At 39.9% G+C, this 14,744-nt stretch overlaps 1 protein-coding gene across 2 annotated transcripts; it reads right to left on the bottom strand.

The window, feature by feature from the left end:
• Window positions 1-235: 235 nt before the first annotated feature.
• On the bottom strand, window positions 236-14,005 carry tspan33a (tetraspanin 33a). Of its 2 annotated transcripts, XM_076296459.1 has the most exons (8): window positions 13,650-14,004; window positions 9,077-9,134; window positions 8,441-8,568; window positions 3,213-3,287; window positions 2,617-2,712; window positions 2,043-2,168; window positions 1,604-1,765; window positions 236-1,483 (listed from the first exon to the last, which is right to left on the bottom strand). In XM_076296459.1, exons 1-8 carry the CDS (start codon window positions 13,740-13,742, stop codon window positions 1,382-1,384), a joined length of 840 nt encoding a protein of 279 aa, XP_076152574.1. In that variant the 5' UTR covers window positions 13,743-14,004; the 3' UTR covers window positions 236-1,381. The 2 variants fall into 2 exon arrangements, with proteins under 2 accessions (XP_076152574.1, XP_076152575.1); XM_076296460.1 differs by lacking the exon at window positions 3,213-3,287 and having other exon boundaries at window positions 13,650-14,005.
• Window positions 14,006-14,744: the final 739 nt, after the last annotated feature.

Genomic DNA, 14,744 nt, shown 5'->3' with positions numbered 1-14,744 from the left:
GCACAGAATAAACATGACATTTTTGTGGTATCTGAAGACCAGATTGTTACAGATTACAGTCCTTTAGTAATAACAGGAAGAGTGCACTACAGACACAGTGAGATGCCGAACTCTCTTGTGAGACTTCCCTCATTAGTTCATATAGCTGTAGGATTTCTGCACGTTTCAACAAGCTAAATTTCAGACTTTTTAAAGACCTTATTAAGACCATTATGAATTACATTTCAGACCTATATGAAATGTGAAAAAGTTAGTTTTATTGCAGGGTACGAATATCTTGGACCTACAACACACGGCACTCACTATGAATGCCACATTTCTCACATTTCTCTCTCAAAAAAAGATGTGATGGAAGCTGTATAAAATGTATTTTTAAGACTTAACGAAATGTTATTCGAGACCTATATCTGGACGTATTTAAGACTTTTTAAGGTCTAAAATTGTTTAGATTTCAGAGATTTTAGATATTTAAGACACTGCGGAAGCCTCAAGTTGAAATGTGGCCCATGGATACAACAGAAAAGAAAAAAACACATGAGAACACTACATCAAAATAATCTTCACATTCATTGGCATGAGTGCACGGATAGCTCTCCCCATCATTGTCAGAAGACATTTTGTTTGGGAAGATATTTTATATATTTTTATATTACCAGGATTTTTAAAAAAAATGGTAAATATGTTTATTGAACATCAAAAAACCTCTAAATGAATAAATGATTGAAACATCATGAATGGATAAAAACAGCATGGATGGATAAAAATAGCTCACTGGGAACTAACAGGATAGTACAAAACAATGTAGCCTTTACACTAACCTGTATTAAGTACATGTAAAAATCTCTTTACTGGACAGATTCAAACAAACATCAAACAAAAGAATATCACATTCCACATGGATGTGCAGATGTAGAACACTATTTGCTTTTTTGTCCATAGACCTTAGAATTTTTGAAAGCCTCACAAATTGTGAGTTTTAAATGGCACTACTGAGCATAAGGAGGTTGTCATCTGGTGATGATCTTTTGACTCCATGGAGTTCAACTCAGCCCAGTGCTTGAAACGGCAACTCCATAACGTTATCCATCAACTGATGTTTAAAGATAGCCATGTTCCTCCTGTACAGAGTTTACTTGAATAAAAACATATAAAAGACGTGGAGCCTGACAGGAAAAGACCAGAAGCTCCATCAGAATATGTATCGGTCATCCTTTCATCCATTGGCAGCTTACAGTGCACATTTTGACCAACTGGCATCAGAAATACTTTATCAGCAATAAGGGTAGAACATTGAGTCAATAGGCCTTGGTCCTCAGTCCAGTTCTGAAGCGTGGTGAACATGGTCCATGGAACATGAATCCATCCCACAGAAGCAGCGAGGTCAACGCCATGGGTCTGATCTGTGTGCCACGCTGTACTGCTGAAGCTGGATCTGGTCCTTGATCTGATTGATGAGATTTTGTGACAAGAAAATCCCAACAAGCTGTTGAACACAAGAAGGAAATAATTAGAGAACTAAACACGGAGTGTTTATAGTGACCTTAGAAAGCTTGATAGGCCTCACATCTGAATGTGTGAAATGTTGTTACAAACAAGCTCTTACCTGAGGGACTGCCAAACCCAGGGCTATGCCTCCTAGAAGGAACAGGTTGCTGTGGATCCAGTTCACCAGCTTGTCTATGCAGCCGCTTGTATGGATGACCTCTCCTGCTTTATCATCTTTAAGCGCCTGCATCTCATACCCACACATGGTGTTTATTACGGACTGGAATGGAAAGAGTAAAGGCATAGGATGAAAACGACTCCAGACACAACCTCTTCACACCTTACAGATCATTTGTTTGTGCCTTGAAGGAAAATTCCGGGTTTTAGCACTTTAAGGCCCTTTTCTGGTTTGTTTTGGATGAACTAGAGTGGTGGACACCGAAATTTTGACGATTGGTCAAAAATATTCCTTTAACTGCATTATGTCATTTACATACACACAAACACACAAACACACACACTCAAAGCAAAAGTTACCAAATCAAATGTTTACTAACCTTGTCTTTAGAGAGCAAGCAGCAAGAGAAGGGCACACCACAGCTCTCAGGGCTGCGGCTGTCGGTGCAGTTGAAGTACATGTTCAGGGACCAGTCTTTATAGGAAATACCTCCACAGCAGCTAAACTGAGACATTGATCATTGACATAGTTTACATCAGACTGCAGGAGACAGACACTACTGACCCCTACTGACTGTGGTCATTCTTCCAGTCCTATAGGCCTGGTGGCATCCATTGCAATATGATCACCACTAAAACCACTGACTACACCTCTAACCTCCATAATAGTAGAGTTAAATATGCTATGAGACATCAGTTCCATTGTAGTCCAGAGTAGTTTACAATCCAAGCAATGCACTTACTGCCAAGGGGTAGCAAGATTTATCTACAGTAAATGTAGATATACGGATATAAAACTCTGTTTGAAGATTTTTTGCAACATATTATAGTTGCCTGGTGAACAAAGACCTGATATGACATCAAGATGGGTAGATAGGTCAAATAAATATTTATCCAATATCAGTGCAAGTTGTATAGAGTAAAATGTTCTGCATTAATAATTGTAGTTCTCACCTCTTTCTGACCAAAGTCAATGAGATTTTGTAAATCCAAATCATCCCTGTAATGGACAATGGCTCTGTTTATGACCTCAGTCACTTTGCCTCGGGCCTATGAGAAGAAACAGGAAACAAAAAACATCATCCCTATTCTAAATTTTATTCCCTCAGTTGGATTATCAAATCAAAGGCACCAAACATTCTCCTTAAATCTATAAAGACCATTAAATATCTCTGGTCACAAAGCTAGCACCTAAGATATCTTATAAGACTACAGCACACAAAATGTATTTTATGGAAATCTTTTATTGTTTCTGAGTTTTGTCATTTCTGTAGTTGCTTGTAATTTCTGAGTCCTGTAATTACAAGCAATTGTCAGCAGAGGGCATATGTCCTCCTTGCCACCATCAGCAAGAAACAGTCTAGCCTATTACTGGCAAGGGTTTATTGTGCTATTTCCTCTTTCTTGTTTAACCACTGATGGGACACTGCATTGGGCCAGACCTGACAGGAAAAGTTAACAAACCTGTGTTGCAGTGCTTCATAAAAGGCAGGAGATGCTACGGCAAGTTCAGAAGGTTGCAAACTGATAATGTGTATCATATAATGTACCTTATCAGAGAACACAAACCCCAGAATGCCAGCAGCCAGCTGCAGCAGGAAGATCACCGTAAGACAAATGGAAAACTAAAAGAGGTAAAGGGGAAATCAGAAGGTGATCAAGAGAACATCCTCTCTAATGTAATTGGCTGTTTCACAGTTCAATACTTTACAGAATGATGGCTTCCTGTTGCTTATCGCTGTATATGTGAGTGGGACTTAACTGGCTTGTTTACTTTAAATTCCTATACTGTGTGTTCCTATAGTATATTTTTTGCCTTTATTATGACAGAACAGTGTAGAGGCAGACAGGAAGTGAGAGTGGCCAGAGCTCCAGACTAACTTTTTGCACTGGTGCGCCTAACTTTTTTTCTTAGGTGCACCAGCACAAAAGTTAGGTGCACCAAAATTTTCAACCACATCGCATTTAACACCGCAGCAGGTTCACTTTTTTTCCTTAATTACTGTCCTATATAGGTTGTCCTATGACTTATGATTTACAATTCTACAAGAAAAGTAACTTAATGAAGTGTTGGTGCTTTAAGTGCTTCACTGAGCTGAAATTTAAACTTAAAACATCTCAAGATGAATTAAATAAAAAAAACAGTGAGTAAATTAACAGTGCACGTCTTTTAAGGGCTTCAAACTGCACATCTCATGGCTCAATGTCTTACTATCCTTCATGATCTTTAGGCCTTGGCTAAACCAGCTCGCCATGCTAGCATCTTCCATAGAAATGTATTTGAGCACAATTTAAAGAGATGTTCCAAGTAGCCTGGGGGATTTTTTTGTGATTTTGCAATGATGATTGCAATAATCATTTGACAGTCCCACAATGCAATTTACTTTTTAATTTTAGTATTTTTAAATTTTCAATAAGAACATCACTATGGTTAATGCAGTAACGAAATGCTAGGCCTATTATTATAGGCTATTGCAATTACTTGCCATGCTCGATCTAAATGTGTCCATTCAATTCATCATACACAATGACCACAGTTATACATGCAGGGAATATGCGGGCTTTAAATATTCGCGATATTCGGTTTGCGCCAAATACCGGATTAAATTGATTGATGCCATCAGAATGAGTTTACACAACTCGGGCGCAAAACGAATATTGCTGTTGAAAACCGGGTTACTCCCTGCATGTAACTGCGATCAATGAAGCACTCCTTTTCGGCGATATCTGTATCTCTGTCGTTCTCGAAGGCCTTGTATGCATTGTTCGCAATTTTAAGACGTCTTTTCATCTGCAATGACTCCTATAAATTTAGCGCAAGTGGCATTCCTGTACGTCGGGTTTGCGTTCAAACTATTTTTCTGGTGAATAATTATTTCGGACTGAACTTGGTGAAGGGAAGTTTCACTAGGCCTATCGTAGGCAACGATAAACTTGATCATCATCTCGGGCTCGTCTGATCGGTTTGCTGCTGCCAGCCGCCGAAAGGCAGTGGGGAGAGGGTACATTTATCTCGGCCTATGCGACCACACTGTATTGCAACTACATCCACTCTGTTTATCTGACGGGTCTCTGACCTCTCTCTCTCTCTCTCTCTCTGCAGCACACGCATTTTCAAATTTACACACAGGCACTGGGCCACAGCCAATCAAAGGGGAGGTCCCGCCCTTCACTATCTGTGATTTGTTTAAACCACGATATTGACCAAATATGTGTCTGTTATTGAACCAAAGGTAGAGTTTCAATGCGGACACTTTTTCCTCTCTCGAATAGCTGGTCGCACCGGTGCGACCTCAGATTTTTTTTAGTCGCACTTTTGAAAAATTAGGTCGCCCTCTGGAGCCCTGGTGGGAGAGAGAGATAAGTAAGTAAGTATAAGTATATATACTCTTTTGATCCCGTGAGGGAAATTTGGTCTCTGCATTTATCCCAATCCGTGAATTAGTGAAACATACTCAGCACACAGTGAACACACAGTGAGGTGAAGCACATACTAATCCAGGCGCAGTGAGCTGCCTGCAACAAAAGCGGCGCTCGGGGAGCAGTGAGGGGTTAGGTGCCTTGCTCAAGGGCACTTCAGCCGTGCCTACTGGTCGGGGTTCGAACCGGCAACCCTCCGGTTACAAGTCCGAAGCGCTAACCAGTAGGCCACGGCAGGGGGTGGGGTGTCCACGGGGACCGGGGTTCCAGTCTGGCCCGGGTCATTTTCCAATCCCACCCTATCTCTCTCTCCCACTTGCTTCCTGTCACTCTCTCCACTGTCCTGTCAATTAAAGGCATAAAAGCCCCTTATATAGCCTATATATATATATATATATATATATATATATATATATAAAAGAAAGAAATGACCTGGGACCCTGTGACCACCCAGACCCGCATGTGGTATGAGCACTGCAGCCAGCTGCACCACAACTTCATTTTACACACACAAATAGAACATCCTCTTCTTGTGTGCAGAAAGCATGACACACATTTCCACTCTTAATGCAATCTACAACCCCAAATCAGGAAGTTGCGAATAAAATCTGCAATAACAATCTGCAAATCTTGTAAACCTATATTTAGCAGAAAACGGACAGACAACATATCAAGTGTTGAAAATGACAAATTCATTTTCCGTCTTTTTGTTCTTTTTGTTAGCTCTGCCATGATGAACATCTAAAAAATGAAGCCATCTAATAGCTAGCCGACATGCTTGAAGGGGGCGTGTATATGTCCAGAGAATTTTAAGCATTTCGTGTTTCTCGCTCCTTCTCGCTTCTCACGGGACTTCCTGCAGACACTGCCGAGACGCTAGTGCAGATTTCCGCTAGGAGGCGGTAGAGGGAGCAAGGAAAGCCATGATTCTCGCCACAACAGGTCATTTAACCATCTAAACTGTTAGGTTGAAAATGTTACATAGGGGGCCTTTAAAATATTCAGCGAATCCAGAGAAATCCCTGCAAACAAGGGACAGGGCTGAAAAACAATATTGGATGGCCGTGGTCTTTTGGTCCTCAGACAGTACTGCATTACTGTAATTTCCCAATTATTAGCCGAAGCTTATACATTGATTTTGCAAAATGTCTTCAGCTATAAGGTTAATACACAGGTGCAGTTAATATGGTATTAATACGGTTTTGTTTTTTAACTTGCATAAAACACTGTCCTGCGGCTTATACACAATGTGGCTAATACACAGGAAATTACTGTAAAACCAGACCTGTTTCTGCAAAGAAAATCATTGTAAGGGCTCAGGAAAACTTCAGATAACCATTGTCTATGGGAACAGTTTGATGCTCCATTCACAAATGCTAGTGTAGACTCTACCATGCAAAGAAGAAATTGTATTTAGACATAATACAGAAATGCCACCATCTTATCTGGGCCCAAGCTCATTTAAGAAATCATGGACTATATATCCTCTGGGCTAAAGAGGAGATTGACTAACCAACTTGTTACAGGCTAGTGCTCAGTTCAAAATCCAGCATCTATGATGGCATGGAGGTGCATTAGTGCCTATGGCATGGATATCTTGCACATCTAGCAAGCACAATCAATTCTGAATGCATCCCAGTTTTGAGCAACATATTTTGCCATCCAGATGACCTCTTTTTCAGGGAAGACCTTGATTTTTTCAGGAAAACAATGCCTAAATGAATTCTGCACATATTTAAACAGTATGGCTAGAAGAGTCATCCAGGTGCTGAAATGACCTGTCTGCAGTACAGACCTGTCAAATTGGGTGCATCATGGAATGAAAAACATGATCAAGAAGACCCCAGACTGTTGAGCAACTGAAATCCTATATCGGGCAAGAATGGGACAACATTTCATTCTCAAAAACCGGTCTCCTCCTAAACATTTACAGAATGTTGTTAGATGAAGAGGTGAAGCAGCACAGTGGTAAACATGCCCCTGTCCCAACATTTTTGATACGTGTTGCTGACATCAAATTAAAAATGAATATATATTTTTCATGAAATAGTCAAATTTGTCATTTTCAACATTTGGTATTGATAGCAATAAATTTATGGTTAAAATGGATAATAATTTAACTTCAAGACTGCTTTTAGTTAGCCATGTAACCCTTCTTGGTTTAAACAAAGACACCCTCCCCTCCCCCAATGGAATGCTAATGTGCTGGTTAAGGACTATCAGGTACACAAGACAAAGGATGTTACCTTGATATAATGTATCCATGTGTCATGAAATGTAAATGTATTCATGTTTGGTATCATTCTGATAGTCTCAGTACAAGGATTGTAATGATTTGATTGTGAGAATGTTTGGAACATTCTATAAGTGATATTTCTGATATATAAGATATCTCTCCTCATGCTATTCAGATAGGTGTGAAGTGGGTGTGAGTAGGTGTGTCTGATGCCAACTGGAGAACCAATCATGTGGGCTTGTTCTTGGCGCCATTTTGTTCTTTGTTTAAAGCATTTAAAAGTAACTAAACTGAAATGTTTGTCAGATTTTGGATTGTCAGACTAAGGATGTAGAGTGGAAGAGAGGAGGAGTTGGCTACAGGCCAACCTAGGCCTTTCAGGCCTGGGATAGGCCTACATAGACCATAGACCTTTTTTGTACCCTCTCAGCTTGTAACAGAATAAACCTGATTCCTGAGTTTTCCTGAAGTTCGCCAGTCTAAGATTAATATTAAGTAATTATTCACCACAATTACTTTCAGTATGTTATATATGTCCTTTTTGCAGCTGCAGGACCTATCTTGCACCCAGCATTATGTGTTGCCAAGCACACTGCCAGTCTTATACCCAACGTTATACCCAAGGCCTTTATTCTTATCTTATACCCAAGGCCTTTATTCCTATCTTATACCCAAGGCCTTTATTCCTATCTTATACCCAAGGCACTGATGACGTTTTTTTACTATGCACTCTAGCTCAATTGAACATTGCGGCCATGGGCGTGTCAATTACAAAAATAGGTGTGGTCAGGCGCATGATCAAAAAATCATTACGCCACTGACCAAGCAGTCTAAAGCGAAAAGCACATACAAGCACAGCTATTTTGAAGGCGCACTGTAAGCAGCCCTTAACAATGAATTCCACTCCCAGGCAATGACTTGTCCATGGTATGAATATCCTTAGGATTTTTAATCATTCAGTCGAACATTTGAGCCCTAGGAGTTTTTATTTGCATTTTACACAATGTCCCAACTTTTTCTGATTTGGGGTTGTAGAATATGACTTAGATATAATACACTGTCACCATGGATACAGCTGCCTCAAGCTCTCTGGGTGCTGTGGAAAAAGGAGTGGCATCTTACTGTTTGTAGAAGGCAGATGTTTTCCCTGAGGGAGCCGATACACCCACAGAAGGTGATGAGGAACATGAGTGAGCCCACGACTATCAGCAGGATGGCAGGGTCCACTGTCAGGTGCGCCATGGCTGCCTCTGAGGGGGGACAGAGAGTGAGACGGGGAAAGAAAGTAATGAGAGAATGAGTGGACAGAAGTCATGCATGCAGAGAGAGAGAGAGAGAGAAAGAGAAAAAGAGAGAGAGAGAGAGAAAGAAAGAGAGAGAGAGAGAGAGAGAGAGAGAGAGAGAGAGAGAGAGAGAGAGAGAGATTATGACCTGGCTGACTGATTGTACATGTTTAAAACTCTTGATAATAAGTCATGCCCCAAGGCTACACTAAAACAGGCAGTGCTCAGAGCTCCATTTAGCTACTAGCTATTGTAACCTGTCAAAATTACAACCACACCTCCTAAAGCATGTTCAAACAGACGTATACGCCTTCATTTCCAGTCCTCCAGATATGCAAAAAGAGCCACTGTTCCTGGAAGGAATTTCTTCTTGTGAATTATGATAACATGACTTTTCTATCAGTCTTGCAGGCTGTTTGTGTGAGACGCATGGAGCTTTTGTGTAGAATTCATGTGGCTGATTAATATCACCTACCTGCATGTTTCGTCATACGTGCATAAACACCAATTGATATCAGTACCAGTGAAATCACCTGTGAAAGACGAGAGTGGGGTTCAGTGTGAAACAAAGTCAACATTTGTATACAACAGATGAAAGAAACAGGAAATAGGTGCTGTCGAGCTCAGCTGTGCCTCATGCAACACCCCTTAGCTGTTCTATAATGAGTCTAACCTACAGACTCTCAAGGCTTATTGGCTAAGCATTCATGCTTCCTAAGGGGAGAAACACTTTATGGTAACTATATGACAACTATTACTGCACTTTCAACTGTACTAAAAAGGACATATTTCAGTCAGTTTTTTTTTTAAGTAACTCTTTTTTATGTTATTGGCAGGCATTGGCCTAACTGTATTTGCATTCCAAAATAATTACACCGCTGTGATGATATAATTCTATTCCTTATTTATACCTAAACAATATATTGTTAATACTATACACTAGACTACACACTAGTCCTGGTGAGCTGCCTGCTACAACAGCGGCGTTCGGGGAGCAGTGAGGGGTTAGGTGCCTTGCTCAAGGGCACTTCAGCCATTCCTACTGGTCGGGTTCGAACCGGCAACCCTCCGGTTACAAGTCTGAAGCGCTAACCAGTAGGCCACGGCTGCCCAACTGGTTGATTCAGGAGCACGAAAGAGAGAGGTGTGATTTCATAGAGCTCAAACCTTTTGCCAAACTGAAACACTAACTCTACCTTTAGAGAAACTTGAACATGGATTTCCATATTACTTTCACACCCTATTGTTCAGGTGTTCAAGTGTGGATACAGTGTATATCAATAATCAATGCCATTTGTTTCATTTGCTAACAGCAAAGTATTTGTAATCTGGAAACTGAAAGTGAAAGAGAGTAAAGGTCTATATAAATGTAACGTGTTGTTGTTGCTGGAAGATGCAATAAAATTTGCCTTTGCCAGGTTTTTTTAATAAACAGCATGAAAGTAAACTATCAATAAAAGCTTGCTGTCATGGGTTTTCCCAGTACCAAATTTGAAGGCTGGAAAACAATATATACAGTATGTGGCCCACCAAGTTGATGTAAAATACGTATCATATTTGAAAGTTGCCCTTTATACTATAATCCGATCAGTCATTATCACTTAACATTCACACGATATTTGCTGATTCCCACTTTGTTCTGTTTTCTGATGAACCATCCGAAAGATACCACATGAAGCACCTGAGAACTTGACGACAGTTTGGAAGACGGGATCCAGTGATAATCGAGTCATCCTGAACAAGGCCACTACCCAAACCAAATATCCAAGACGATTGTCTTGTAGACAGAGTACATTTTGATGACTGTGGAATGGCATTAGGCTACTAATACATTCTCCACTAAAAGTTGCAAAATATTTCATGTAATCCTGTGTGATACAACTACTACTCTACACTAAACAAAACATTCCCATGCATGTAGCCTATATCTGATTTGGAATTATGAGATTTTTATAACACCATAGCAGTTAAAATAAAAGATTAATGACAAGTGTTACAATACACATTAAGGTGTTTTTCATCAAATGACATATTATTCAAAATATATAAAACAAATGTTTTTCTGAGAAAAATCACCAAAATATGTATGACAACATAAAGAAACCCAATGTTTATCCAGTGAGCTGTGTGCTTTATGTCCTTAATACAGTTATTATTCAAATAACTACTGGCTAACAAATTGATAATAGTGAAATAATGTGAACTATACCCCATAGTCCCCCATATTGCCAGGCTGAATTTGGCAACAATTTCGACCATTCATAAAGGTTAATGGTGGGCCACCTAAATATTATCCAATTTACTTCAAAATTTACCAGGAATGTTTCTTTGCTCATTTGAACATAAGCATAGGGACAGATTAATTTGCATATGTCAAGGCGGATGATGCACCCTAATATATATTTGTTTTAAAGGTCTAAAATTCAGACGTATGGCCTCAATTTAACCCTGAACAAAGCTGCTACATACATGTTTTCGTTTCTTTGAGAGTTTGTGAACATAAACATAAACAGTTCAATGTGAAAGAAAACAGCAAAATCACAAAAATAATGTTTTTTAAAGTTATACTGTGTGTATGGTTGTTTAAGAATTTCAAATAAGGAAGCAGATTGGCACTTGGCAAAAAAAAGCTATAGGGTAAAGTCTGGTCAGTGACTGAAAGACGCTTTCACATCCCTGTCCACTGAGGGCACACTCAGCTTTCCCAACACAATATGAGGAAACTAGCAAATCCTTCCCTCAAATGACTCTCAGGTTACCATGAAACACCAGGTCCCATGGGAGGCAAAGCAGTATCTGTGGCCTACTAAACAAAGGACTTGAGAAAGTGAGTTTCTGGACAAACAGGACAAGCCAGATTTATTTTATCGATGTGACTCTATTTGAAATGGACAAATACATCTCAACAAATGCAAGCACAGAGAACTGATAAAGAGCAAGACTCATGAATTCCAGTTAACACCAGCAGTGTGTTTGACACTGGAAACTTTCAGCCATTAATCCAAGCCTTGCTTGGTTACACTGTGGGTTGAAAATTACAAAAAAGAACAGACGCTACATCAATTTTTTTTATATTTCTTTCCCACTTTTATCTTGCTAGAAGTCTGGTTGTTGAAGAAAAATTGCATGTCCCTATCCTTCCAGCCTAGTATGATCTCAGCTTTGCTTTTGCACAGGACTTTGAAGTCTCATGTCAAGTACACATTCCACAGGGTTTTGTCAGAAATACAGCAAGCAGCTACATGCTTTTTCTTAACAAAACAATGTGCAAAAATATTTGGTGGATTGCTCTGGACAATATATGATGCTAAAAACCGTCCTGTAATTAATGGTTGTCATGAACACCATTACACCGCAGCTTGATATGGTGAATGACCAAAATCCTCAGGATGTAATCAAGAATAGGTCACAGTATTGACTATACTGATTTACTACTCATTTGTCATGAAGCAGTAATAATGCAAGCAAGCGGTCAATGACCATACTTGGGAGAGTTAACAATTAACTAGCAAACAAGATAAACAAAGCCACCAGTGTTCTGCAAATGAACAAAACAATCCTAGTCGCTTCTAGCTTGCCATTTTGTTTTTGGTCAGACCACAAAGAAGACACTTCCTGGCTCTACACATCCTATCCAGACATCACAACAGTCACATAAACTGCATGTCTGGAGTAACTTTTGAATTCCTCTTAATAGATCCTAGCAATAATCTGTTGAAGAAATCTGCAATAACAGGCCTGTTGTTCTGTTGGGTCTTAGTTCCAAATCTCCTTATAGATGGCCATGGGGTTCTGGGTGCACCTGACATCATGGTGTAACGCCACAGCACCATTCAGTTTAGAAAATTACCAGAGCATAAATGACTTCAAAATCAACCCTGAGCATGATCACAAATTCACAGGGGTTACAGATGAAAGTGTGGAATGTTTAACTTGAATGGGCTTGTTAGACATAATATGCATATTCAACAACAAGCAAATGTTGACCTTGAATAGACAGTGATACCATAAATGAACAGACTTTCAGTTTAGCTCACTGAGTTATGGAATTGTAAAATGTAAGCTACGAGTGTGACAAAAGATCATTAATATGTAGCCCATGCCCTAAGAAGGTAAATTGTTTAGTCAGCACGTGATAAGGGCAATCTGAGACAAGTGGGCAATGACAAAAAATAAATAAAAAACTGCATCCTCCCAACAATGAGTAGAGAACTGCAACTACTGGTAGATTAAATCACTTCCTGTCATCCCACATATGCTGAGACAAACAGTTTCCATTTCATTTTGATAACTTCGAAAACATTCTCAGCATTTGAAATTGCTCATGTTCTTTGTTCCATGTTAGAGACTGGAAGAGTGTGCATGGGGTCCACTTTGCACAAAACCCTGTTACACTGTCAGCATGTGAATAAATGAAACTTGCTACTTAGCAACAGTCCAGCTTAATTGTGCAAAAAACACATTGGAGTTTTGTTGATTAAGCCAGCAGGTGTAAACTCATTAGGCCTAGCATTTTAAATTAGAATAATTTTACAGGCCTACACAGGACCTTGACAACTTGCTCAGTTTCACATAGGCTTCTCTGAGGGGGGTGACAAGAGTTCAGCAAGAGCTCAGTGACAACTAAAACCAACAAATGAGAGGAAGTTGATTCATACACATCAGATCAACAGTTTCATTATGATAGCCTACGTCAGATGTGACAATACAACATCTTACTAGTTCAAATGGTCCCCCAGATAACAAAAAAGAACTATAGGTAGGCTATAGGCTTTGTGCTAGATTTTTCCTGAACATGAAATCCTTCCTCTGCTAAATTAGAATTTATAAAACCTTAAATTCGATTAACAATTAGCCTAACTTAACCAATAGAAATTTATTTTGGAAAGTTTTAAAATGCATAAACTAGGCCCTTGCCAACATAATTCAAATCAGGTAGGCTATGGGCCTATCCTATGGCATAGGTTACGCCACAATTCTAAAGACAATTTTAAGGGTAAGCCTAGGTTATCTAACAGAGTGACAAAGACAAGAACCATCCTCCTTACCCAGAATATCATGTTGAAAAAGAAAAGGACGTATTTCACAACTGGGCTGACAAAGCTGAACTCGTCTCTCGACTCCGCTCCTCTTTTCCCCATGTTGAAAACGATAAGAAAATCCTCGATCGTTGGACCGAGTGTAGCCTATTTTATAAGTTTCCGTCCAGGTCAACTTGGTTGCTGCAGACGCCGGTCATTAGCTCTACAGATGTTTTCTGTTTTGATGGGACGTCAACTATGCAGTCAGGCTACGTAGGTCGGTAATGAGTGCGCTTGCTGGTCTCCAAGGTATTTCCTTATTCAGTCAAGAGCGGCAATGCAGAAATCACAAGTGCACGTCTAGCGCGTGGCTCTGTTGGAAACAGGCAGTGGGCGTTCCTCTTCTTCAGCATAAGTCACCTGTCGATAAGGGGCGTGGCCATATCGTGCAGGTAGGTAGGCCAGTCTCTCAAAAATAATAACCTATTCCGGGTAGGCCTATTCCAACTAACATTAACTTCTGCTAGTTTTTGTTTTTCTTTAAAATGGACCTAATCAGTCGGGGTTATAGATAACTTGAACATGTAAGAACAGGCTATACAAATATTTGGCTACAGTGAATTTAAACATAGCCCACATAATAATGATTGCCAATTGTGCATTCAAACTTAAGCACAGTCACCTGCTTTGGCAGAGCGTGTAGGACAATGAGTTCATTCAATAGGCATGTGTTACCAGTCACCCTCAATAATACGAGACTGGCGACCCTGCAGTCAACATGCTCTTATTGTATTATCTCCCCTTACTCCCTCCTCCCCCATCTCAGCAGACTATGCACTCTGGTATGTGAAAAAACATCCATTAACCACAAATGTGAAAGGAGCAGACGACCGTTATCCTATGAAGTCAGATCTCCTTTAGGCCTACTAAACAATTTCTCTGTGTCTTTTTTTTCTCCTGATGACAACACATCATTGACCTGAGTGTCTCATATGCAACAAGACATTGGGCCAAGATAGGAGAGGGAAGTTGAATAGTCTACAGGGAAGAGTTCATATAGGGAACAGAGGTACTCTTTGGCAGACCTCCTTGGTAAACTCTTCTCATAGAGGGTCCAAGTGC

This window comes from Alosa pseudoharengus, unplaced genomic scaffold, assembly GCF_046254945.1.
Source record: "Alosa pseudoharengus isolate Yale_2024_CS ecotype anadromous, Long Island Sound unplaced genomic scaffold, YU_APseudo_1.1 YU_APseudo_1.1_scf_20, whole genome shotgun sequence".
NCBI classification, from domain to species: domain Eukaryota; kingdom Metazoa; phylum Chordata; class Actinopteri; order Clupeiformes; family Clupeidae; genus Alosa; species Alosa pseudoharengus.
The sequence above is the reverse complement of the archived record's forward strand: the minus strand, read 5'-3'. Positions and strand labels throughout refer to the sequence as shown.

Coding starts and splice junctions, on each gene's coding strand:
- tspan33a (XM_076296459.1), bottom strand. CDS start 13,742: ATGGGGAAAAGAGGAGCGGAGTCGAGAGACGAGTTCAGCTTTGTCAGC. Junction 9,135..13,649: donor TTTTCAACATGATATTCTGG/GTAAGGAGGATG, acceptor CGTCTTTCACAG/GTGATTTCACTGGTACTGAT. Junction 1,484..1,603: donor TGGGTTTGGCAGTCCCTCAG/GTAAGAGCTTGT, acceptor TGTGTTCAACAG/CTTGTTGGGATTTTCTTGTC.